The sequence below is a fragment of the Podarcis tiliguerta genome (assembly GCF_965153285.1).
Source record: "Podarcis tiliguerta genome assembly, chromosome: 2".
NCBI classification, from domain to species: Eukaryota; Metazoa; Chordata; class Lepidosauria; order Squamata; family Lacertidae; genus Podarcis; species Podarcis tiliguerta.
Genome location: NC_139535.1, coordinates 91,306,747 through 91,332,910, shown reverse-complemented (window position 1 = coordinate 91,332,910; position 26,164 = coordinate 91,306,747). Strand labels below are relative to the sequence as shown.

The following is a 26,164-nucleotide window of genomic DNA, read 5'->3' as shown; positions in this document are numbered from 1 at the left end:
GTTTGCTCAGAAGTAAGCACCACTGACTTGCATTGGTCTTACTCCCAGGTAAGTGTGTAAAGGATTGCAGCCTAAATTTCCATTTTATTTGCCAATATCTATTGCCGTTAGGCTTAGCAACCTGGCTACATTTCAGCTTCTGAGATTACCTCTCCTTGTTGTTGTTGTGGTAGTACTGCACTTTTTAAAGAGGCCTGGTGAGTGTCTGTCACACCCCAGTCATGTACATCGATGGGAATTGTTGCTTCTGTGAATCACTAAGGTAGGCAGTTATATGGCTGGTTGTATACTAAGCAATCATACCCCAGCTGGGCAGCACTGCAGTGTGGCAGATCAGGTTAACCACTGCCACAGGCAAAACCACAGGCAAAATTCTATGCCAGTCTGGGGATGGCAAGTGGGGCCAGCTCATGATCCAGTGAACCCTGGGATGGCTCAGCTGCTCCCCCTTTCCACCCACAGAATTCTGTTTTGGGGATTTCTGCAAGCTGCTGCCAGTGGGAATCCCAGAAACGGTACCTCTGCCTGCCTGCACTTTCAGCAGGCAGAACAGGCAGTTCCATGCCAGAGGAGTGACCCTGGCATCTCTGAGGGGATAGGTAGGTGGAATTCTTTTGGGCTGAGCAGAGAGACAGCCCTCTGCAATATCAACCGCTGGATTTGGAGTTTGGATTGCAGTCTTAGTTATTGTAAATACATTGTGATTGTCCCTAAGTAGAACAACAAAATAATTTACTGTTTTTCCAAGGCAAGAGTTCTCTACAGTGGTACCTCAGGTTAAGTACTTAATTTGTTCCGGAGGTCCGTTCTTAACCTGAAACTCTGCTTAACCTGAAGCACCACTTCAGCTAATGGGGCCTCCTACTGCCGCCGCTGCACGATTTCTGTTCTTATCCTGAAACAAAGTTCTTAACCTGAAGCACTATTTCTGGGTTAGCGGAGTGTGTAACCTGAAGCGTATGTAACCTCAGGCATATGTAACCCAAGGTACCACTGTACTGATTCATTTTCTTTTCTAATCATAAAAATGCCCCCTTCCCCAAAACAAAATACTTGATACCAGTTCGCACCATACAGTTAGTATGCCTTTTCAAACCCTAAGAATAGGAACCAATAATCTAAACAACAGAGGAGAGTCTAAATCTGCCTAAAACTACGGATTATTTCTGGAGGTTTTTTTTTTATGAATAGTTTAAAAGGAAAATGAAAAACGAAACACCACTCCAAACTCATTGCTCTGAGCAAAGCATGATCTACAGCCAACTGAAGAGAAATAACAAGGGCTTATAAATTTACCTGAGTCAAGAGACCAGGTTTCTCCTTCAGCTCGGGAGATGTGAGGAAGCTGACAATTTCTCCAAGAGTTTCTCCCTTCAGAAGAGTGTGCAGTAAGACAAAACCACCATCCTTCACTGTGGCCGCCATGTTGGAGAGCACCTCTGCTGGATTCCTGAAAGGGTTCAATGCGCAGTTGCACACGAGGAGATCAGCATTTGCCAGATTTCCGGAAGGAGGGTTTGCAGGGTCCCACTGCTGAGTAGAAACACCAAGTTCTTGCAAACGGCTCTCATTGGATGCCAATATTTCTGGGGCTCTGTCAGTGGCAGTGTAGTCCAGTTGAAGCATGGGTTGAGTGTTCAGGATACTTGTGACGCGCGAGTATAAGTGCCCGTCTCCTGCCAGGGCCTGTAAACAAAAAGAGTAGCCATTAATGAAAAGCACCGTGTGTCATTAACACACATGGAGAAAGCACACTCACGGAGAAAAGTTTTGCCTCTCTGCAGAGCTGCACCCCAGCTCACCTCGACTATCTTCATCTTGCGGCTGGTGATGTTTTCCAGTGCCACGTCCACACAGGTCTTCAGCTCAGCAAAATCCAGCAAGCCATTGAGGAGGGGGTCTTCTTGAAGATGCAGCTTCTCTCGAGTCACAACCTGTTCCAGCTCTGAGTAGAGGTTTCCGTTCAGCTCCAGGCGACAGATCTCAGCAAGGATGTGCAGGAGGCCCTTCTGCTCAGGTTCTGTCTGTGCAGACGTCTTTATATTCTCTAGCCCTGGAATAGCCAGCTTGACTCCATGCTTTGCTATCTTCTTCTGTAATTTCTGGATCAACTCTGTAGAGGAGAGAAGGAATATGAAAACAAAATTATGTATGTTGCTGGTGCTTTTGACTTTGCTAATATTGTTCACAGGAGGCATTTGACTTCCAAATATGCCTACCCAGACCTAAAGGTCGTTTCCTAAGGGGCTTCTCCCTACATCCTTGCCAAATGAGATGGGGTGTCTACTTCATACCGGATGCATCCTATCAGAAAGCATAGTGATATAAGAATTTTCTTACCTTTGCAATGGTCAAAGCTGGAGTGAAGCTGGGCATTGGAGGACAAGCAGCCATTCTCCACATACGGCACAAAGCAAAATTTCTCAAGTGTGGGAGGGGTCTGATCCTGCTGGCGCCGAGGAGCCACACTAGCGTGAAGACCAGTGATCTGGACAGCTCCTGCTGTGATGGTGTCAAAGCAGCGGTCCACAACAGCATCAAAAGCTACAAGGCAAGGCAAGAGTCAGCAGAAAGCACTGGGAAAGCAGTGAAAACGTAGTGCAATCAGGTGGAGAAGGATTTCTCTGAATTTGGTCTAAGAGAAAATCCAGTTGCTAACAGCTTTATGACTCCCATAAATCTATCTTACTGCTTTAAGGTAAAGGTAAAGGGACCCCTGACTATTAAGTCCAGTCGTGACCAACTCTGGGGTTGCGGCGCTCATCTTGCTTTATATGCTGAGGGAGCCGGTGTACACCTTCCGGGTCATGTGGCCAGCATGCCTAAGCTACTTCTGGCGAACCAGAGCAGCGCACGGAAACGCCGTTCACCTTCCCGCTGGAGCGGTACCTATTTATCTACTTGCACTTTGACGTGCTTTCAAACTGCTAGGTGGGCAGGAGCAGGGACCGAGCAACGGGAGCTCACCACGTTGCGGGAATTCGAACCGCTGACCTTCTGATCAGCAAGTCCTAGGCTCTGTGGTTTAACCCACAGTGCCACCCGTGTCCTTTCCATCTTACTGCTTTAAGTCGGCACAAATACTTTTGAATTTTGTTGTCCATAAAGGAGCCCCTATTTTTTTAAAAAATGGGATTGCCCATTACCTTCAATCTCATCGTTGTATTTCTGTGCACGTTCTTGGTGTAACTTTGGATCAATGCAAACAGAGCGGATTCTGGTTGGCAAGCGCAGACTTCTTCCTGTTTCCCCCAAGATGATCAAATGCAGCAGGGTGTCAAGGAATGTCACCCAATTCCCGCTCCACAACACCTTCCCAACATTCCCTGGGGACAAGAAGCAATCTAATTAGCACACAACAGCCACCGGCATGACAACAGCAGCACAAAGTGAGAAACTATTCACATCTCTGTCTTCTGTATCAACTGCACTGGCTCTGCCCCCAAAGTCCTTGTGCTTTCCAAGCTAGCTAAGGGGAAGCAATGCCTAGACGGATCTCCCGTTTCTCAAAAGCTTGCCTAATTGTGAACATCTGTTATCAACATTTATGAATTAGAATTGACTTTCGTTTCTTCATCAGTCACTGAGATGAAGAAGCTTCCCAAAAATGGAAGGGTGAACAAGGCTATCGATGGCTATTGGCTACAATGGCTATGTTCTAACTACACTGTTGGAGGCTGTACATTTCTCAACACCAGTTACTGGGAATCACAAGTATTCTTTTATTATCTATTTAGTTATAAAATTTCTATACTGCCCTTCATCCGAAGATCACAGGGCGCTTTACAATATGCAAGCACAAAAATACATACCATAATAACAAATGAAAAAAACACCCCACATCATCATTATGAATGCTGTTGCACTCAGTTCCCGGCTTTGGAGCTTTCCTATGAAACAACTGGTTGGCCACTGTGAGAACAGGATGCTGAACTAGATGAGCCATTGCTATGATTCAACAAGGGCCTTCCTACATTCAAAATGAATAGTAATAATCCTTAGCCCTATCTTTCAGTTAAGGTACATGGTCTTACCATTACTACTAGATTCCAAGAGTCCCTGGAATGTTGGCCCGTAATCATAACCACGCAGACGAAGCTCTTTGTAAATGTCCCCCTTGGTTAAACGGACGTCTGGGCATGTGTTTGGCTGGATCTCCATATCAATTTGCTGGTTGCGAAAGTTATTCAGAGCGGTTTCTTCCAAAGGGCAGATTTTTCCTAGGAGACACAGTATGTAGAAGAAAGGGCAAGTGAATGGTGAGGCCGACACCCCTTTGATTTCTTCAGAGTACATGTAGTGGGAGCAATTACTTACCACTCACAGCCAGATTTCCATTCCCAGACACTTCAAAACGCTGAGAAGCTGGCATGAGCCTCACCTCTAGCTGTGTTGCACCTGCAAGGTAGCCAGAAATTGCCAGAATATTAGAGTTTAAACATAGCCTGCAGAAACATGGTTCACCAGACTATGTTAATTGCGTAAGCTCCAGAGACTTTGACTAGCCTCACCTCTCTTAGGTAGTATTGTTGCCTGGTGGATTGTAACATCTTCAAACATGACAGGTATTTCTTCCATGGAGGTCCCTAGAGATCTTGCCAGAGTGCGCCAGGCCAGCACCAAGTAGCCAGTGGCTGGGTACAGAACCCTGCCATCAATGCAGTGACCCACCAAATAATTATCAGGTGATTCAGGATTCACATCTGTCAATGATGATTAAAAATAATAATGAACAAAGCATATTTTTCAAACCTACATCTCTGGCCCAAGAAGACTCCAAAGCTGTTTCCCACAAGTCGCCAAAATCCAAGCACAAATGTTCCCACTTCCCCACCACCACCATCCAGTATAAGTTTCAGTGCTGCAAACATCTAAAAGAAAGCAGCTCTTCCCCCCATTCCCTAGTTTCCCATCATCGATTTAATTCTGCTAAAGCAAGGGCATCCTTTAGGAGCTTGTCTTACTACAATTTCCACCATCCCTTACCCATTGGTCATATTGGCAGGGGCTGATAGATCTAGGAGCACAGCAATGTATGGAGGGCCACCGGTCCCCCATCCCCATAGGAGCCAGCTCCTAGGGGTTGAGTTTCCTTTGGCCCCCCAAATAAAATATTTGAGGGGGCCACCCACCCAATCGCTCAAATGTGAGCGATTATGCAGGGTGGGGCTTACTCCCCCCCTCAATATTTTATTAAAGTTGGCACCTCTGCCCATCCCTGTGTCCCAAAGTGATACAAGGTGTATGGTGGTTCAAACATTTCCCCTAGAGATAAATTCTGAAAATGCCATTTTGAGCATTTTAAGATGATCTGCTTTTGGAGAACGAAGTAGCTGGTACACACCAATATTGTAGACCGTTGCTGATCCAGAACCACCAGCGCCCGTTGGGAAGTCTTCAGCTTTTGGGATATCCCATGTCTGACTGTGGTCCCAGAGAATGTAAGGGGAGATAAGGGGAGTCCCCAAAGGCGCAGGATATTCAGCAGGTGGAAACAGATTGTTCGCAAGGACATTGATTCTAAGAACACACATAAACATTGAATTTGTGAAGTTGCATGCAACAGTAAGAAGGTATAGTAACAGTAGCAAATGGAAGGCAAAGCAATAGCTAGGAGCCAACATGGGACTAAGGACCCCCAACCACTATTTTCCGTGGTCCTGGTTTCTTCTAAAAATGTGCAGTATTTTCTCCCTTCTCTTCAAACGGCAAAACAGCTTTTTGGAACATGGCAAGGAACTCAGGCATCAATGGAAGTTCTGGTTTCAGAGACACAGAGATTGATGTCGCTACAAAAGCTGGATCCTACACAAAGCTTTTGAAACAAATACACTAGGTTTTCAATTCGCCTGAATGAAAGCAACCCCTATCCATTTTGCTACTATGCTCGTGTCATAAATGGCCCTGCAGCACTTCTCCCCATGACATTCAATCCTGCTTTAAGGTAGCAACATAGCTGGGGAGGGGGGAACTACTAATGGTATAATTCAATCTATTCCAAAAATGACTTCCACTTGCACAATGGGAATTTCATTGGCTCTTCATCTCTCTTCCAGAGGGTCCCCCAGCCCTTGTCTGGATTTGAGTTTGAGGGTGTGCAAAGGGCTGGAGGGAACAGGAAGTTTCCATTGGGCTCACAGACGTCTGCTGTGCAAGAAGAGCTGCAGAGCTGGATATTGCCCTATGCTTCTCATTAGCTTTCACTCATCTCCTTACCCTGTAAGGTGGATTTTTCCAATATGTGTCAGGAAGAATTCCAGGTTGTTTTTATGTTCTTTCTTCATCAAGGGTAAAATGGTGCAGGTTGGCTTCAAAGCTCTTCTCAGGATTGCCTAGACAGGTGGAGTTCAAAATGTTATCAGTAAAGAAAAGAAATCACTGGCTTCCTTCTTCTAAAACAGACCATTAGCCAAGGTGGTCAAATGTTTTTCTGGCTCTACAAGAGAAAAATGTTGGCAACCCCAGAAGGAAATACCATTTTATATAACAATAATATTCTGCCTTCTGCAAATGGAAGGGACTTCTCCAATGGAGGTTCCTGCTGAATGTGGTGATTTTTGCTAATTACAGCCCTTGGCGGCACCACCCACGTTGTTCCAAAACAGTTTTTGGAGGAATATAGGGGGAACAAGGAATCAATGGAAATCCTCTCCCTTCCACCTCACTTTAGCCAGCAACAGTATCCCGTGAACAGAATTGGCTCAAGGAACTTGAAATCCTAGGCATTTCCTGGAAAAATCTACAGACACCCAGCACTCAGTGAAAGTAAAACACAAATCATTTTTTTTAAAAAACAACAACACTAGACTCCAGCAAACACTACTGGTATACATGCATAGTTTTACAGGCTGTGCTTTACACTGTGAATCCATAGTAGAAAACCACAGACTAGACTAGAAAAACTGGAAAAGAAGTTATATGCAAAACAGCCAAGAGAGCAACAGAGCTTAATAACTGTTGCATAATTTTAGGTTACACAAACCAAACCTTTGCATTTACATTAGTACACTGAATCTTCGTCATAAATGTGCTATGGCTTCAAGGAACCTTAAGAGGCATCCCAAACAAATACATTTTGCCAAGACACTTTTTTCCTTTTCAATCCTGCCACAAAATAAGACTTGTGCCTCGATCCAAACTACGTTTACATGGGATTTAGTTCTATTGGTGACAGCAGAACTAATGTCCAAGAAAAAAGGCTTAGGATTGCGCTCCAAGCCTGCCGTTTATAAGCTCAGTTACATGGGAGTGAGCCTCATTGTTGAACTCATATTCCAATAAAATCCCTCCATTAGCAGTCTCCCTTCACTAGAAGGATCTCAATCAGAAGACAAATAAAATAGCCTAGGCATGACTCTGGTGGGAGACATGTATTTAGAAGGACCACAATGATAGACACTTGCTACCCATCTTTTCTCCAGTGGCCCCAAGGAAATGGAAGGAGTGACTACAGCCCAGCCCTTCCACAGCAACATGGGCAGCTCTTGATGCAATGCTGGGAGTAGGCTCTTATGAAATTCTATGTAGCTGCCTTGTGCTGTTTTCAGACAGAGACACTGGGCAAATCAATGCCAACATCTCTATTCAGTAACAAACTGCTACTCCTTGTGCAAAAGCAGGGAAGAGGAACCTGTGGCCCTGCAGATGTTTCAGGACTAAAATCCCTGCTATCCCTTATTTAAAAGAAAACAAAACTACCAAAGGAGAATTATTCTCTGACATCGTACCAAAATCACAAGTTACCAACGAACCAGAAAAACTACCGTAACAGCTATGCTAAGCTCAGGTAAATAGGACAGCCTTTACCTGGCGCTTTAAGACTATAACGTAGGCGAGAAAGGCTCACAACATTTTATTGCCCAAGGTGGAGCAGCAAACAGCCACAAGTCAAGGTGTACAGTACTGAAGGCCAGTCAAGTTATTTTGGCAACTGAACACCAAAAGAAGACATCTTCCCCTCCCTGGCAGTAAAAATACAAGAAGAACAAACTAAGCGACAAAGACATTTCGCCCTTTCATGAACACCCAAATTCTGCTGCCTGAGGTTGCCACCTAACTGTGCCTAACAGTAGGGTGGGTCTTGACAGAAGGCCGACACGGATCTCTTTTGGGAAGGAGTCCTACACCTGAGGAACAATAACAAAAAAGACCCTATCTATTGTCACCAATTCTTTCACTTCCTGCAAGAAGACAGAAAATACCTCTAATTTTGTCAAAAATTCATTGCTTACGTCTTTCAATGTAAGTTGCTTGGATACCTTGGTAATAAGTGACTAAGAAATCTTAATGGTAATGATAACAAATGTTATGATCACAACCTAAGATGTTATTTCATTTATCCTCCCTGCCACTTTCTTCTCACACATTATATTCATCTATTTGCTGGATTCTGTTTTCTTCTCCTTGGTTTCTGGCGTATACACAGCAGTGAATGAATACACTTAAATTACTAGGTTCTTGAGGGAAAGCTGCATGGAAATTTAGGATAACTGATGAGGGAAGGTGGTGGGAACCAGAGTGGAAACCATTGTGGTCACTAGAAAAAGGGAGAATCTTGTCCCGATGCCTCACCAGCTTCAGGCCATGAGTGAACCCCAAAGGTAATACCTGCAGAAGGGCATGTGGGGCAATCTCCACGACCACAGCATCTTCTGGAATATGTCTCAGGCCTTCTTGGAACAAGACTGGGCTCACAAGGTTATTCACATGGTACTCAGCAGAAGAGTTCTGAGCCAGATCGCTTTGCCACTGAGATTCAGGGATGGAAGTGCTGATCCAGCGGGAGGAACGAGGCTTTGGACTGGGAATAACCTAGAAATAAAGAAAATGAGAAAAATGAGACAGGAGACTTAAGCAAAAAAGAACCACACCATACAATTCATGTGCAACCTTTCCGCCCCAGTGAGAAGCTATTTAGGAGCATTACCTTCTTCAGGGCGCTAAGCAGCACTGGTGCGATGGACGCCATATAGTATGAGTGAAAAGCAACTCCTGCGCTGAGCACCTCTTTCGCAAATACACCTTCTGCTTTCAGCTTGGCTACAAATTTGACCACAGAGTCCTAAGGAAAGCGGGAGGGAAATAGCATCGAACAGGTGTTACAAGGGCCTGGTACACTGCAATAAGCCTCTGCCTGTGAAGCAGCCATCATTCTCCATAACTCGCTCGTACATGGCTTATCCGATATTCCTAAGTGTATATGCAATAATATCCATTATATAAACCCAAATCCCCCGAACACTGTGGAGCCCTGAGCACAAGAAATGGACTGCAGCTGGAAGGAGGTGAGTTTTGCATTCTGACTGGGATTTACCGGCCAAATCTTTAGATTCAGGCTGCTAGCATTAACTTTATTGCTAGCCTTCATTTTCAGATGCAAGTGATAGCATTTCCTCTGGTGAGTTTGCTTTCATTCTCAATTCAATTTGACCTTATTTAATCAGGTGCCTCTTCTTGACCTCCTGAGGTTTGGCCCGGGGAAAATTTCCAGTGATGAGGACACGTCATTCGATATCCTAAACATGTAGCAATTTAAGTATTGGTTCATACTAAGTTCTCACCTGAGGCCCTGAAACAGTGACAGTGTCTTCAGAGTTGTGACAGGCAGGGACCACTCCGGCAGGGCACTTACGTTTACACTCCTCCCATGTCAGACCTGTAAAAGACAGATTGCTTTGGATGAGTTCAGCCCTCTAAGGAGTAGTTATGAAGAAAGTTTTCCCTAGAGCAAGTGAGGCAAAACAACTCCCAATTTCCTAGTGTCTTATTCCCCAGCTAGAACTAGACAGGACATTCTAGAACACATTCCTTACAACCATTTCAGCTGCATAATACTTAGGGATGGGCAAATATATCAGTTTTCGTCTCTCTTAAAGGTAAAGGTAAAGGGACCCCTGACCATTCGGTCCAGTCGTGACCGACTCTGGGGTTGCGGCACTCATCTCGCATTATTGGCCAAGGGAGCCGGCGTACAGCTTCCGGGTCATGTGGCCAGCATGACTAAGCTGCTTCTGGCGAACCAGAGCAGCGCACGGAAACGCCATTTACCTTCCCGCCAGAGCGGTACCTATTTATCTACTTGCACTTTGTGGTGCTTTCAAACTGCTAGATTGGCAGGAGCAGGGACCGAGCAACGGGAGCTCACCCTGTCGCGGGGATTCGAACCGCTGACCCTCTGATTGGCAAGTCCTAGGCTCTGTGGTTTAGCCCACAGCGCCACCCGCGTCCCTCCTTAGTCTCTCGTTTTTCCAATCATAAATTTGATTTTCCACTTCAGTTTGATTTTTTTTAAAAGTCCTTATGAAAATTCATCAGCATTTTAGTGTTATTTTTTCTTTAAATTTTTTTATTCCTCCGCAAAGCAATTCCCCCAAATATGTTATATGCATCTATATGCTCACTTAACCCTAGTATAAATATTTTTTAAAAACACATACATTTAAGAGAAGTGTGAGTTTCAAAGGAAGGGTACGTTTTGGTTCAGAAATGGTTTTAGAAATTGTGACTGAGGTAAGTTCATCTGTAAGTGTGAACTGAATCCCTCATCACATTAGAGGAATTATGAGGACCAGGAATGATATTTTATATTATTTAAAATATTTACAGCCTGCCTTTCATTGCAATGTGGCACCATGGCAGGGTACAATAGTATAAATTAAAACCAATAACTACAATTATAAAACATAGCAGATAAAATATATAGTAAAAACTACAGCAGAAACACCAGTACCAGTATGGTTTAAAAACAACAACAGCAACACCAACAACAACAGACAGCTAACCCACCCCACCCCCTATAAAGACCTGCTTGAATTGATGGGTTTTCAGTAAGTGCCAGAAACTCCTAAATGTTGGCACCAATCCTATTTCACAAGGGACGGATTAATACCATAGTTGGGGTGCCACCACAAAACAAGTCCTTTCCCTGGTTGCCACATACTAGATTTAACTTAGATGTGGAACAACCAACGACAGAATCAGCTGCTGATCTCAACACACACATAGGTTCTTATGAAAGGGTGTTTCTTCAGACAGCTAGATTGAATGTTGCCCAAATCTCACATCCTAATCCATAAACAAGTAGGTGTGCAGTGCAATGCTAGGCATGTTCACTCAGAAGTACTGAGTCATAACTAAACGTGCACAGAATTACAGTTACATAAAGCACAATAATACTCAGAGGTTAGATGCTTAAAAATCAAGCTAATCTGGCAAAAGATCAAACCAACCATATGTTGGGTTGTACCCACAGCAGTGGGAGGTCCAGTCACAAACCTTTCCCCCTTGCAGTTAATACATTTCCAAAGCTACACAAAGCAAACTGAAACCAATGTGCATTATCAGTATAAAAACCTGCTGCATCCCCTCAAGGGCTCATAAACTGACCAACCTAGCAATCACTGCTGTCTGTATATGTAACAATATTTATCTGTAACTGAGCCTCTGAGGCTTAGGCATCAACACTTACCCTGTAGAACCTCACTAATTCCTTAGTGATGGAGCCACCACTATCCTAATGGGTAAGGCTGATAGGAGCTGTAGTCCAGCAACATCAGGCAGGCATCATTTTGGCTACCCATGCAGATTATGGTCTGATTGATGCACATAAATTGTCCTTTTTATAAAACCTTTTGAGTGCGGGCTTCAATGAGATCTTGCTAAGGAGCTTCCTAAACTATAGCAGATATAATATAATCCTGTCTCTCAATCGCCCTCATAACAGTCTCTTCTAGGTCTATCTCTTACCAATTTTAAAATGAATACTTTATAAAGGAAATGTTCCATAGAGTATTTTGTTGAAATGTAGCTTTACTAGAGAGTCGTAATACCACCTTGTACTATGCATTAGGATAGTTTATAGTTATTGTCTACCACTTAGATAGTATAAAGAAGATGAATTGTTACGAGACAATTTTGTGACGCTTGAATTTCCTGTGTAAAAAAAATGCTCTTATCTGATTTTACAATGTGCAATACCAACTGCACCTTGCTAATCCTAAAGAAACTATGTAAGTAGGTGTAGGTACCAATCTGAAAAGAAAGGACCTTTGGGGCTGGCAGTAGCTCAGAAGTAGGGCAGCTGTTTTGCATGCAGAAGATTCCAGAAGATCAAAGACATCGCCAGGTAGGGATGAGAGAACCCTGACTGAAACCTTGGAGATTTTCTGCCAGTCCATATAGACATTACTAAGCTAGATGGAGCAATTGTCTGCCTCCTTATAAGCCAAGTGACTTATAATCAACCAGTTGTACATAACCAATTGTCAGACATATTATATATGCTCTGATGAATGCTTGCCTGCTTTTAAGCATCACAAAACCGGTTTACAGAATGTCCACTTGGAGGCCGATTAACGGCATGTAACAGCAACGAAACCTCAATCCATAAAAACTCTGATATTTTTCTGGATTTTATCAAATATTGCCCAGGGTAAATAAATCCAGCCTCTTTAAACCTGCCCCATACTGCATTAAGGCAACTAGATGAGAACAGTTCTGTGAAGTGAAGGTAAGATTAAAACAGATCATCTGACAAATAAATAATAGAGCACATCTAGTTACCTACCAACAGCAGCCATGCCTCCTGGTGGTAGCTTGGCCTCTTTGATGCACCGGCCCCTCCAATAGGCAGCAAGAACAGCTTCTTCGTGACTTAAGGAGTTATCTGCATAGCCACAGGCTAGCTCCCCAACCGAGTGACCAACAATTCCGTCAGGCTGCAAACCCATGGCCTTTAAAAGATCGATCTGTGCAATCTGGGGATTAGAAAATGGGCAGCAGTCTTTTTTTATGCCTTTGTGTGGAGTTCTCGCATGCCGCTTTCTATCAGTCAAAGCGGTCTCAAAGTGGTTTTACATAAAAACAAGCAATGTGATTTGCAGAACTCATCTAATACAATTAAAAGCAACAGTAAAAAAGGACAATAAATGTTAAAATACAAAAATGGGGGGAGAGGAAGATGACAGGCTGAAAAAAATGACTCTAAACATGGCCTTTGAAATCCTGGGAAATGAGGGGAGTTTTTACCATGGGCTGGAAGCCCCTCAGTGCCATAGCCATACAAAATTCCTTTTCACTCCTCCTCTACTGCCTTCTTCATTCCGCAACAGCACAATGCTTATGGGTCTGCTGAATAACTTATCCTATTCCTACACTTGCGGAAATCTTGCTTATCAGTTGCTTTATGCAATCCACAGTCACATTCTGTCGCATCTCCTAGTAGGCCCACACACGCTGCTCATTCACCTCCTCTTTGCCCTCATGCTGCCCTCTGCTTCCTCCTTAGCGGGAGCCAAGCAGGCTCAAAATGTAGAACAGCGTATGCAATCTTACCTTGGGGAGTTTGCCACATGATACATGAATCTTTTATTTGTTAATTATTACATTTATACCCTACCTTTCCTCCAAGGAGCTCTAGAGGCCTACAGTGTTTCTCCCCCTTACCATTTTATCCTCACAACAACCTGCTTAGGCTGAGGGAGAATGAGTGGCCCAACATCACCTAGTGGGCTTCATGGCTGGGTAAGGATTCCAGGCCCAAATCTCACTACAAAACATTGTTTCCTGGAAACAGGAAATGCCTAATAGCATTGACCCTTAACTCGCATTTCTTTATTTTTTAAAAAATCACATCTAGTGATTTTTCCTCCTCCCATCCGGCTTATTGAATGCCTGCTGTCAAAAAGGCATCTGTTGTTTTCCCTAGCTCTTTAGGAAAGTGCTGTTACGTGTACACAAAGATCCCATCACTAAATGTACTCAACAGAAACATCCCCCTCTTGTCACACTCAAATCCAGACACCCACTTAGCAGAACTTGCTGCTCTCGAGCAACAACAAAGAGCAAGACTCTGAGCTAGCATCAAAACTTTTGTCTCTATGTGCCAACCTGCAGAATAATGGCAGCAGATGGTATGCCTACACAGGTATAAGCAATCAGCATGGAGGTGTTGTAAAGGCTCACATCCGCACACGGCCACCTTAAAAGGGCTAAGGACAGGACAGCTCAGAAGGTGAAATGGGAGTGTTCAGAAATGCTCCTCTTTCCATTTTGCTTCCTCTACCCAGTGCCAGAATAAAAGCAAAGCCTTTCGCATGGAAACTGGAGCAGTTGCCAGTGATCCCAGGCTGAAAGGTGGGTTGCAAAGATGACTGTCTACATGATGTACATCACTAGAACTGATGAGGAAAACAGTGAGCCATGAGAAGAGTCCCTTTTCATGGGAGGCACAAAGCAAAGGGGGAGACCTTCCTTCTTACCTGAATAGCAGCAAGTCCAACGAAAGCATTGACAGTGTCGTTAAAAGTGTTCTCATCCGTGCTCTGGAGTAGATCGGAAACCTTCAGGCCCGTGTCTTTCAGAGCCTCATCTGAACGCAAGATGGATTGCCGGAAGAGATCGAGCTGCATCAGGCTAAGCCCCATTCCTTTCCACTGGGTGCCCATGCCTATGGGATGGAACAAGCAGAGGAGTATCTTTTAGTGCTGCTGGGTATGTGAAGAGCATGAGGATGTGACATTTTACTTTGACATTGAGAGTGGTGCTTCAGATGTAAAAGATATGAAACCCTTCAAGCCAGGGCTTTTTTTTTCCAGCTGGAACTCAGTTCCAGCACCTCTCAGGTGGGCACCATTGCCATTATAAGAGAACAACGGAAGAAGGGAAGAAGAAAAGGAGTTTGGATTTGATATCCCGTGTTATCACTACCCAAAGGAGTCTCAAAGTGGCTCACAATCTCCTTTCCCTTCCTCCTCCACAACAAACACTCTGTGAGGTGAGTGGGGCTGAGAGACTTCAGAGAAGTGTGACTGGCCCAAGGTCAGCCAGCAGCTGCATGCGGAGGAGTGGAGACGCGAACCTGGTTCACCAGATTACGAGTCCACCGCTCTTAACCACTACACCACACTGGCTCACTGGAAGTGTTCATGGTGAGTTGTAGCACTTCTTTTTCTAGAAAAATAGCACTGCTTCTAGCTAGCTAGAAGCATCATTTCATACTACCGGTGTGTGTAGCTGCCTTTTACTGCCATTGGTCTATCTAGTTCAGTATTGTCCACATCAACAAGGCTTCAGACAGGGAACATTCACAGCCATACTAGGGAGATGCTGGAGATCCGAACCTAGAGCCCTCTGCATGTGAAGCAGATGTTCTGCCACTGAGCAGCGGCACTTTCCTAAATCTCTCTCTCTTTCTATGTGTGTGTGTCTGTGCCTGCTATAATCGGTGTGAGCTACTCAGCTTTATGACTGTATTAAATAAATCATAAGGCTATTTGGCACGACATAAAACTTTGGAAAATTAGAAATCTAGGCTCAAACAAAAGGAGAGTGCATGTGTGATTAGTACGCAATTTACCTGAGCAGATGTACCACAGGGGCCGCCCTGAGGCCTGAGCATTCTGAACCTCCTTCACATCGCTCTCGCTGCCAATCAAGGTGTAGCCCCTATAAGGCATGGATGACACTGGTATCCCAGAGATATCATTGAGCATGCTCAGAAGTGCTGTGTGTTGCTGCAGATTTCTGCTCTGTTCTATTAATGTTTCTACTGCTTCTTGAGTCCTTCCACAAAACTGCACCAATCGTGGCAAATTATGAGTCTCCGGGGAGGACGATGTCTTCTCGTTGGGCCTCAGAATGACATGGGCATTTGAGCCTCCAAAGCCAAAGGAATTGATACCACAAAGGTGACCTTTTGTGGGGGTTGGTTTAGTAACGACTTGTACACGACCATCTTGTAAGGCAGGAATATCTGGATTTGGGGTGTTGTAGTGAATGTTGGGTGCCCACAGACCATGCTCTAAAGAGAGAACCACCTGAGAAATAGAGAACATAACAGTGCAGGCTAAGAACATTTTTCAATCATGCATATTTTGCATAGTTTGGGATAGAAACCTCAGATCCTCAGGAATCAAGTTTTACATTAGAAGATAATCATTGCAGTTCAATCTACTAATATAGAAACAGGACATGTATCCTCACTTAGCACCTTTTCTTGTGTCATATCTACTTATCAGACTAATCAATTCTTCAGAAGTTGGCAGGTCAGAATTATCTTCTACTGAGAATCTAAGGCTCAGAATGGTGACGTAACTTGATAAATGCCTTGAAGCAAATCAGAATGCTTGCCCAGAACCTGTTTCTCAAATTGTAGCTCCCACTCATCTAATCCCTAAATTTTGCTGTGTTATACGCTGTGGCTCATTAATTATAGTTGATCGACTGGATGTGTTGGAGCTATGATCCTATCTGCTATGACCATTCCACACATTTTGCTTTCTCACCATCCAGCTATTCTTTCCCACTTTTCACAGGTTCCGTTCCTCTTCCTTTTAAAATGTGTGCTTTCTGACTGGCTCAGAGCTGTACACACTGGTGTAAGCAAACGTGTTGATCAGGGATGCTGAAATGATGGGTGTCACGGGGCAAGTGTATTGTGAAAGAAATGCTGCTGCAGACAAAATCCACAGAGCTTCTGTGAAACAATGCCATTGTGGTTTTGCACTGCAATGAGTCAAGGCTTTAGGCTTCAGAGACTGGCTATGCACACTTCATTGGGAATAAGCCCCATGTACTCAATGGAACTCACTTACGAGCAGATATGCAGAGGACTGCACTATTTGTGCCATCATTATTTTGCATAGCAATGAATGCACCACCAGGGCACATTTTCCTTTGACAGATGAATAAATATGACAGAAAATGGACAATTTATTTGCTGAGGCAAGCAAATGTTCTTGAGGTCACAAATCTCCACTGCAGCTGTTGCTTCCTATATCTGTCCCAGCTGCACTGAACCCTACAGCCACAAACACCATACAAAGCCAAAGAAAGACTCTTCAAGACGTCTTTTCCCCTCCCTCCCCCCTTCTCTTCCCTACTACTTTATCACTCTCCTTTCATCCCAAGGGACCAAGTTCCACAGCTCTAACTCTGTGCATTGGTTTGGTTACAACAGGCACCCCCAAACTCAACCCTGTTTTGGGGCTACAACTCCCATCATCCCTAGCTAACAGGACCAATGGTCAGGGTTGATGGGAGTTGTAGTCTCAAAACATCTGGAGGGCCGTGTTTGGGGATGCCTGGCCCGCTCACTTCTAGCCTTTGAAGCCCCTAGCCATCATAAATATTAAAAATAATGACACACGGAAACAAAACAAGGCAGCCAAACCTTCCCCCAAAGAGTGAGTAGTTTGTTTACATAACCAGCTGATCTTAGAGGACTTGTTTTTTCAGGTCTAATCAGAACCAAAATATTTTTATTAATATTTACAGACATTTTAATGTTTTAATATGACAAAATCCAGATCAATTACACAGCAAAAAGATCTTTTAACAAACCACATCTCTTATTTACTTAAATTTGCAACTCAGTGTGTGTGTGTCACATTTTGGTCTCATGCCCATAAAAACAAGTTGTGAAACTTGGCATTTGATAATGCCAAAAGATTAACACTTAACTGCATCTGAGACCTGCCCCGAACTTGAGGTCCATGCCAAGTGACCTTCTTACTTTCCCCTCCCCCACATGATTTGCCCTAATTACAATGGATAAATCTGAAGTCCCCCAACAGATTTTGATTCAACATCTCTCCCTCTCTCTCTCTCTCTCTCTCTCCTGCCCAACACAAACGAATGGACATCAACTTTTCTTTTCTTTTTACCTTTGCTAAAGCAGCAAGACCAGAAGCAGGTTCTGGGTGACCCATGTTAGATTTAGTTGATCCAACCAACAGTGGTGGTCGATCTGATTGGCAAAAGACGTTGACGATGGCGTTCACTTCCTGAGGATCTCCAACCTGGTAACGGAGAAAGACAGGAAGTTAGAAGGAGTTACTGGATAGATTTCAAGTCTGGTGAGCGCTGTCAGATTTTTTTCCTGAACAGCTGTGTATGCAAGTGTACAACTAAATGTGGGGAAAGGAATACAACTCCTGCTGCCGCTGCTACGGTGACAGTAATGGCTGAGGCATTCTCATTAAAGTCCAGATCTGCCACCGCCTTGGCAGCCCCCACCCCCAACACCACCCTGTTGGTGAACAGGAGGTGCTCCTGGTCTCCTCCCACCCTTGCTCCTGATGTAGATCTTCACTCATCTCTTCTTCCCTGGAATGAGAGGGGCGAACGCCATTTTGCAGTTCGCCTCAGGGGCCAAAATGTCTTGGCCAGGCCTCCCCACACATGTTCACATGGAGGAATTTAACACTGTGAAACCAGGGTGCAAACCCCAACGTTTCTGAAATATATTGAGAGGAATCGTGGAGTGAGTGGAGATGAGGTAACTTATTATATCCAGTGAAAGCGTCAAATGGGAAGTTTAATTGCTCCCAAACAAACTACAATAATATAGAACTAAAAAGAAACTAGCGTTGAATGAAAGAAAAGAGAGACAGAACAGGGGACATGGAGTGAGGGCAAACCTTGGTGCCTGTGCCATGAGCTTCTATATATTCCACTTCCTCAGGCTTAACCCCAGACTCCCTGTACAGGGAACTGACCAGCTGCTGCTGCATCCATCCAGAGGGGAACGTTACACCTGAAGCAAAAAGAATGGTCAATTCCTGGATTCATACAAGGAAGATATCCATATGTCTTCCTTTAGGTTGCGAACTAAATCTTGCTTTGGCAGAATTTGCCTCTAAGTGCAACATGTGCTGAATGAAGTGGTCAGAGGCCTAGTGGGCGGGGCGAGGGAGACCATTTCACCAGGCACAGTTTTCTCAAGGGCATGTTTTGCTTCTCAGACTGCCCCTGCCAGTCCCGCGCTGCTTTGCAAATCGGACCCCACATCCCAGACTTGCGAAGCAGGGCATCAGGAGGGCACAAAGGCATGTGCCCGTCCAATCCAGCTGCTTAACCCCACTCGGGAAACTGCTCCTGTCTGTGAGCTTTGATTCAGGAAGTTTTTCAGTTCCATCAGGGAATAAGGCTCTCCTAAGGTGCTTTGAACAAAGCACCACCTAGCTGCTATGTATTTTGAGGAGGATGCCACAAATTTCACATTGAGCATCCAACACTGTAAATTGCAAAGGCTACTTTCAGAAGCACCTTCCCCACCCCATCACTGCCAACACCCAAGAGAGCTGTGCTTTCCATGTGCTCCCTAGATGACACATGACTATACCGCATTCCAAAATCTAAGGAAAGGCAGACCCAGCAGTGGCGTGGCGTGGGTTGTCAGCACCCGGGGCAAGGCAAGTAATTTGCGCCCCCTAACCCGTGGATTTGCACCCCCTAACCCTAACCCCCAGATGTTGTGCCCGGTGCGGCCGGCCCCCCCTGCACCCCCCACGCTACGCCACTGAGACCCAGTCACTGGGACGCACCTTCGTTTTTCACAACAAAGGATATGGATTCATTCAGCTTTAAGTCAGAGACGCTGTCTCTTTAATGGATCGCTTGGGTCTAAGCTGAAGCACTCTGCTACAGAAGCCCACATGGGATGAAGAGGGACATATTATCAATGAGCTCACAGCATGTGCCTTGGCCACATAGTAAGACCGGCTTTCCCAAGGAAATGGACAGATAGGCGTGCCAGCAAACTGAACGCTGCTCAGCCTTCAGCCTTGCCCTTCCCTCCACACTTCAGGCACGCTATCTAGCCTTCCATATTTTTAACTGAATATCCAGGCATTTACACCAACTTTTGTTGTTGCTTCTCAAAAAGGATGTTGCTGGGTTGTTGTTTTTTAAGTGGGAAGCAGCTTGGTGGGGAGGGGGAAGAGGATATAAGCACCATGATGCACCATCAGATCCTAGAGAAGGGCAAGAACTGCAGAGCGCATGCAATTCCTGGCAGCTCTAGGGAAAACCCCTTTCTGAAACCCTAGAGAGCTGCTGCCGGTCAGTGTTGACAATACTGCGCTACATGGACCAATGGTCTGACTTTGTATAAGCCAGCTTCCTATGTTCCTAATCGCAAAAAACTGTTAACACCCAAACTGAACAAGGTGAGACTATTCCCAACTCCACTGGGTTACATTCCATCGTCTACCAGGATGCATCTTAGAATGTCGCAAGCTCCAGATATTAATTTTAAACAAATCTTACCTTGCTCCTTAAATCCATCGGTATTACACCCAGCATTGACTATGGTAGCGTAAACCCGTTTGGCTAGGGACTTCTTGGTCAGGAAAACAACTACAGCAGCTTCTGATCGGCAGTATCCATTCCCTGCAGAAATCCAGAGCCATGAGAAGCACCATCACCACCCCACATGTAATCCACTTTAGATAGTTGGGTTTCTAGCCATACTTTCTCAAGGTTGCTGAGCAAGCAAAACACAAAAGCCAGCATCAAATATCCCTTATTCATATTTAAAATGGCTGGGCACTCAAATACCCCTCAACCTACTTATTTTGAGAAAAGGCATCAAGACAAAGCAGATTTTTGTTATAAGATTTATATAGCACCCTTCATCATGAGATCACAGAATATAGTAGAGTTACACAAGGCACATCCGTTTATCCTGATTTGTTTGCAGGGAGATCAGACAGTGTTGCCTATTTGATAAGAACTCACTCCCATTTGACCGTGTGGAAGTTAGATGACGTTGCATCAAAGTAAGTGTTGTTATTCCCCACTTTCCAGAACACTTTCTTTATCATACAAAAATCTGATCTTTTGGGGAAGCAGGTTGTGCAATATAATTGTGCAACCTGAATTAGCCAGTATGTGACTGAATTCCACCTGAAAATGACGACAATCTGGAAGTGCCCAGAGAAGAAGCAGAAGGAAGGAAGTCCTATATCTTGTTTGTTTAGTTTTTAGGTATTTCATTTCAAGGTATTTAAAAACCACTTAATGTTTTACAAACTCCTGTGAGAACTACTTATAAGGCTTGTAATAGCTTTACTGATTACATCTCATTATAATGCTCTGTTCAGATAAATTTGAGCGCTTGAACTACTTGAATCAATAAGGTTAGCAGAAGAAAACAAATTAAACAAATCATTGCCATATAAAATGTGGCAGTTTTAACAGTCTGTGTCTCACACTTTTCCTAGTAGTTCTTCTAAAGTAACTGTACTTCTCTTATTCATATAGATAGCTAGTGATATATTTATTCCAGAATTGTTTATTAATTTTATGTGGATTTGATGTATTTGCCCCTGAAGTATTCTAACAAGCAGATTAAATGATTTAGATAAAGTATCGCGGGTGTTAAACCACAGAGCCCAGGACTTGCCGATCAGAAGGTCAGCGGTTCGAATCTCCACAACGGGGTGAGCTCCTGATGCTCGGTCCCTGCTCCTGCCAACCTAGCAGTTCAAAAGCACGTCAAAGTGCAAGTAGATAAATAGGTACCGCTCCGGCGGGAAAGTAAACGGCGTTTCTATGCGCTGCTCTGGTTCGCCAGAAGCAGCTTAGTCATGCTGGCCACATGACCCGGAAGCTGTACGCCGGCTCCCTCGGCCAATAAAGCGAGATGAGCGCCGCAACCCCAGAGTCGGCCACGACTGGACCTTATGGTCAGGGGTCCCTTTACCTTTATCATCCAATTAAGTTATAGATAAGATCTTCCCCAGCCAGTCAGTTAGAAAAAAGGCCCATGTGTGTATTTATAATTTTCTAGCTAGTTAAAAGTCTTCCCACACACAGATAGCGAAGAACCTGTTTTACTTAACTGCAACGTTCAAACTAGTGCAACATACCAATGACACATAACTTTGAAGATACTTTCATTTGAAAAGGAAAAAGAACAAGGTTGAGGTTACCTCACATTTCCTTGTTTCCTCTCAGACCTGCCTAGTATTATGTATTCATAATTTGGTTCCATTTTGCTGTGTTTTGTATGACATCACCCTCTAAGCTTCCCAGAAGTTATTTATTTATATCTGCCTAGTTTCTTATTAAAGAGCCAATCTTTTGGGAAAAGAACAGACTATTATTCTAAAATACTCCTGTACTTTGAGAACAAACTACCTTCCATTCGTGCTTGGTTCGGTTCAAGCTTGGTTTGTCTACGACCCACAAAGAAGCTCTTAGACAAAACAAAGCAATTAAAAGCAATTCATTATTGCAGAATAGCCTTGAAAGAACAGTGATGCCTTCTCTGTCTTTTCTGGAGACCAGTTAAACAGAAAGCTTATAAAAACAGAGAATGAAGAAAGCGAAAACCAAACGGTTTAGCTTTGGTTTAGCTGGAGGAGAACAAGCCATGCAACTGAACACTGCTGTTGTCAGTTCCGATATTTGTTATCCTAAAAAGAGCTGGGACTTCTTAATTTACCAAGAGAAGACCAAGATTTACACTCCCTCAAAAACAGGAGTGCTACTGACTGCTTCCAAAACATGGCCGAATATGAAAACAAACCCCTTACCTGAAGCATCAAAGGATTTGCAGGCACCCTCAGGACTAAGCATGCCAAGCTTCATGAACTGCACAGAAGTATTGGGCTTCAGTACGAGATTGACTCCGCCTACAAGGGCTGATTCGCATTGTCCACTGCGGATTGCTTTGTAAGCATTGTCCAGAGCAACGAGGCCAGAGGAACACGCTGTGTCGATGGACATACTTGGTCCTTTGGGAACGAAAACCATGAAAGAAAGAAGACAACAAGCCACCATCAGTTGTTTTGCCTTTTCAGCTTTCTTAAGGCCATAGTTTTTGTTCTCTTGGGGAACAAAGCCTTTAAGATGTGATAACAGGAGAGGCTTCTGTTTGCAGAGAGGAAAGTTAACTATGGTGGCCCATTAATTCCAGCCCTGGTTTGACCCACACATGCCTACTCATAAAGAGTTTCAATACATTTGTCAAGTGCTGTGATTCTCAACAATGCCATAGTAATTCACCCATTAGAATTTGCAAAACATCCATCAAGAATATATGCTCTTTGTACTGAAGACTTCTGCAGCACTGCTATGGACCCTGTTCACCTACATCACAAACTTTCCTGCATCTTCCCCTGTCTGACCAAACATCTGCCCTGCCATGAGATTGGAGGGTCCATTGGCCCTCCATAGATGCAAACTTACCTTTGAAATCAAAGAAGTATGAAATTCTGTTGGCAAACATGGCACGTTGACAGCCAGTCATACTGTACCCCAGCAACTGTTCAGGGTCTACGCTAAACGCTTCACCAGCTTCTGACCCACTCACACCAATCCACACTCCTGTGTCCGTGCCCCGAATGGAAGCTGGATTAATTCCTAAAAGGGGAGAAGGCCACCAAATGAAAGAAAATATTAGAAATATAATAAATACCATTGAATATTTGGAGGTGAGAAATGAAAAGCAGGGTGTGGAATTGTCAAAGAACGGATGAGGTCACTTGAAACATTTGACACTTAAGTGCTTGGTCCATGAACCAAAGGGTTGGGGCGGGGAGGAAACACAACCCAGGACACAGAATTAGGGACAGGAAGGGGGAGAAAGGCAGTTTATGAAAGATCTTAACTATTGTTGCTTGTAAGGAAAAGTGTGTATGATCACAGAACTCAGGCAACCATGGAACTCAATCACATGATCCCTAAAGGTAAAGGTACCCCAGACCATTAGGTCCAGTCATGGCCGACTCTGGGGTTGCAGTGCTCATCTCGCTTTATTGGCCGAGGGAGCCGGCGTACAGCTTCCGGGTCATGTGGCCAGCATGACTAAGTCGCTTCTGGCGAACCAGAGCAGCGCACGGAAACGCCATTTACCTTCCCGCTGGTGTGGTACCTATTTATCTACTTGCACTTTGACGTGCTTTTGAATTGTTAGGTTGGCACGAGCAGGGACCGAGCAACGGGAGCTCACCCTGTTGTGGGGATTCGAACCGCCGACCTTCTGATCGGCAAGTCCTAGGCTCTGTGGTTTAACCCACAGCGCCACCTGCGTCCCTCACATGATCCCTACCACATAGCTAATAGGATGTGGGCAAGGATGGTGGGAAGAAGCTCACAGGTGTTGTCATTCTGTGTCATCTCTCATGCTAAGCTAAATCAATGGTCCAGAGGCAAAAAAAAAGACCATGGAGAAGCAAAGTGGCTGCAAGGTCCTCTCTGGGACGCCCAACATTTGTGTGTCCTCACTAAGCCAAGGTTTGGTTTAGTGTATCATATGAACCAGGCTATTATATTACTTTGACTTTCTTTTTCCTGTTTGCAGTCTTTCTGATTGGAAGTGGTATATAAATACTTGGAATCTTTTAAAAAAACACAACTATATAAACATGGTCCTTCCCTCACGGCCTTTTGAGTATAAAGTTTTCTTGGCAGAAATGACCCGAAGCAAAGAGACAGGCAAAAATTACAAATTTACCCCACATTGTTTCCAGAAATATGCAGTGAATTGCTGAACGGGGGGTGGGGTGGGGAGTATATTAAATGGGAAATGTGTTCAAAGAGCACAAGACAAGCCAATGCATGATGCCCCTGCTGATTATAAAAAATGCTGGCAAACGTGATCCTCTTTCTCTCTAAAGCAGATTATGACTCCCATCTGTGACATATAGGAGAAAATGTGTGAAATGAACCTAATTCTTAAGATAATTGAATCTTACTTTATTTTTTGTAGGAAGCATTGAAGCTTGCAAGAAAAGGAACCAGCATATAAACATTATATGGAAACCCAGCCGGATATGGGCAGGATATAAACTAAACTAAACTAAACTAAACAAAACTAAACTAAACTAAACAAAAATCAATAATAATTAACAGATGATAGAATGAGAACATAGGCCCACCAATGCATCTCAACTTAGATTCCTAAAAAATGGAAGAGTGTTGTCTCTGCCAGCCATGAGATTTCAAAAAGTTTTATCTAAACTTTCCACATTATCGGAAACTCTAATGTCTCCATTTTACACCAATGAGCAGGAAGGCTTCGTTCGGAGGACATAGGAAAAGAGGTTGGGAAACGTGTCTTCAAGAGATCCCAGGAGCTCTGTCAGAGAGGGACGTGTCAGCTGTGGACACATTTCCCAACACGTCTTTTCAACACTGCTACCCGTTGTTACTGATACCAGTTATTAGTGTTGCTAATACTTTTGTATAATCTTTCTTTCACTGTCAAAATTGCAAGAAGCATGTTGCAACGGGAACTTTGCAAAGGTGTGACACTAATTTCAAAAGACATAGAAATGTCAAGGCCTTCACAACGGTGGTTTCATCATTTAGTTCCAAGGTAAGTTTATCAAAATGCATGGTCATGGTGTTCTGACAAACAATAGAAGCTAGATCTCTCGGCAAAGGCCTGGATTTAACTAAACTGCTGTGCTTGGCAGAAGCCAGTGCAAGGGCTCCCACTAGCACAACAGGGTTTCCTCCCCTCTTCCCCCTAATTTGCTCCAATGGATCATGTACACCCCAGAAAAGCACATGGGGGGAACAATCAGAAGAGTGCAACACTGAATTCCTCCAAAAGTCTGTTTTGTTTTTGAAAACGGCCAACCCTCATGTCACAGAGTGGGGAAAACCATATTTAGATTATTTCTTCAAGATTTGGAAGCCAGAAAGAATCTAGGCAGTGGACAGAATCATTTTGCTTCGGTTCCCTGCCCCAACCCATGTCCCCCTACATATATGCTGTCCTGAAAACAAAGTTTGGTGGGCTTTGGGTCTGTAAATAGTTTACGTTATCTTGTGCAAGCGACACAATTTGTACACGATTGATTTGCATGTAACTAGAGCTTTTGGAGCAGAATTCTAGAACTCTTTGCTCACCGCCATCTAAAATGGCCTCGTACGAGACTTCCAGCAGCAGTCGGAGCTGAGGGTCCATTGTGTGAGCTTGCTTTGGGTGAACTCCAAAAAAGGAGGCATCAAACTTGCTGATGTCCTTGAGCTTCCCATTTCTCCTGGGCAGTCCGTAAAGTCCTGAAATTTCAAAAGAAGAAAGAAAAATTACATCACGTCTTCTGTGATTAGAAATTGTATCTTGGTTGTGCTAATAATAATAATAATAATTTATTATTTATACCCCGCCCATCTGGCTGAGTTTCCCCAGCCACTCTGGGCAGCTTCCAATTGAATGTTAAAAAATACAGCATTAAATATTAAAACGTCCCTAAACAGGGCTGCCTTCAGATGTCTTTTAAAGATAAGATAGCTACTTATTTCCTTCACATCTGGTGGGAGGATGTTCCACAGGGCGGGTGCCACTACCGAGAAGGCCCTTTGTCTGGTTCCCTGTAACCTCACTTCTCGCAATGAGGGAACCGCCAGAAGGCCGTCGGCGCTG

At 44.1% G+C, this 26,164-nt stretch overlaps 1 protein-coding gene across 2 annotated transcripts in view; it reads right to left on the bottom strand.

The window, feature by feature from the left end:
• The window catches only part of FASN (fatty acid synthase), a 60,479-nt gene that overhangs the window by 21,454 nt on the left and 12,861 nt on the right, over nucleotides 1–26,164 (bottom strand). For both annotated transcript variants that reach the window (XR_014508710.1, XM_083430120.1), the window contains exons 3-23: nucleotides 25,648–25,800; nucleotides 22,978–23,151; nucleotides 22,323–22,523; nucleotides 20,050–20,172; nucleotides 18,420–18,535; nucleotides 17,664–17,798; nucleotides 15,356–15,815; nucleotides 14,259–14,446; nucleotides 12,566–12,755; nucleotides 9,561–9,655; nucleotides 8,927–9,061; nucleotides 8,608–8,811; nucleotides 6,217–6,332; nucleotides 5,345–5,520; nucleotides 4,512–4,703; nucleotides 4,318–4,398; nucleotides 4,035–4,220; nucleotides 3,147–3,326; nucleotides 2,341–2,544; nucleotides 1,803–2,113; nucleotides 1,297–1,686 (exon numbers count right to left, since the gene is read on the bottom strand). Coding sequence is in view for 1 of the 2 variants with exons in the window: in XM_083430120.1 (XP_083286246.1) it covers nucleotides 1,297–1,686; nucleotides 1,803–2,113; nucleotides 2,341–2,544; nucleotides 3,147–3,326; nucleotides 4,035–4,220; nucleotides 4,318–4,398; nucleotides 4,512–4,703; nucleotides 5,345–5,520; nucleotides 6,217–6,332; nucleotides 8,608–8,811; nucleotides 8,927–9,061; nucleotides 9,561–9,655; nucleotides 12,566–12,755; nucleotides 14,259–14,446; nucleotides 15,356–15,815; nucleotides 17,664–17,798; nucleotides 18,420–18,535; nucleotides 20,050–20,172; nucleotides 22,323–22,523; nucleotides 22,978–23,151; nucleotides 25,648–25,800 (4,010 nt within the window). In the remaining variant the exon portion in view is untranslated. The remainder of the gene's footprint in view (nucleotides 1–1,296; nucleotides 1,687–1,802; nucleotides 2,114–2,340; nucleotides 2,545–3,146; nucleotides 3,327–4,034; nucleotides 4,221–4,317; nucleotides 4,399–4,511; nucleotides 4,704–5,344; nucleotides 5,521–6,216; nucleotides 6,333–8,607; nucleotides 8,812–8,926; nucleotides 9,062–9,560; nucleotides 9,656–12,565; nucleotides 12,756–14,258; nucleotides 14,447–15,355; nucleotides 15,816–17,663; nucleotides 17,799–18,419; nucleotides 18,536–20,049; nucleotides 20,173–22,322; nucleotides 22,524–22,977; nucleotides 23,152–25,647; nucleotides 25,801–26,164) is intronic.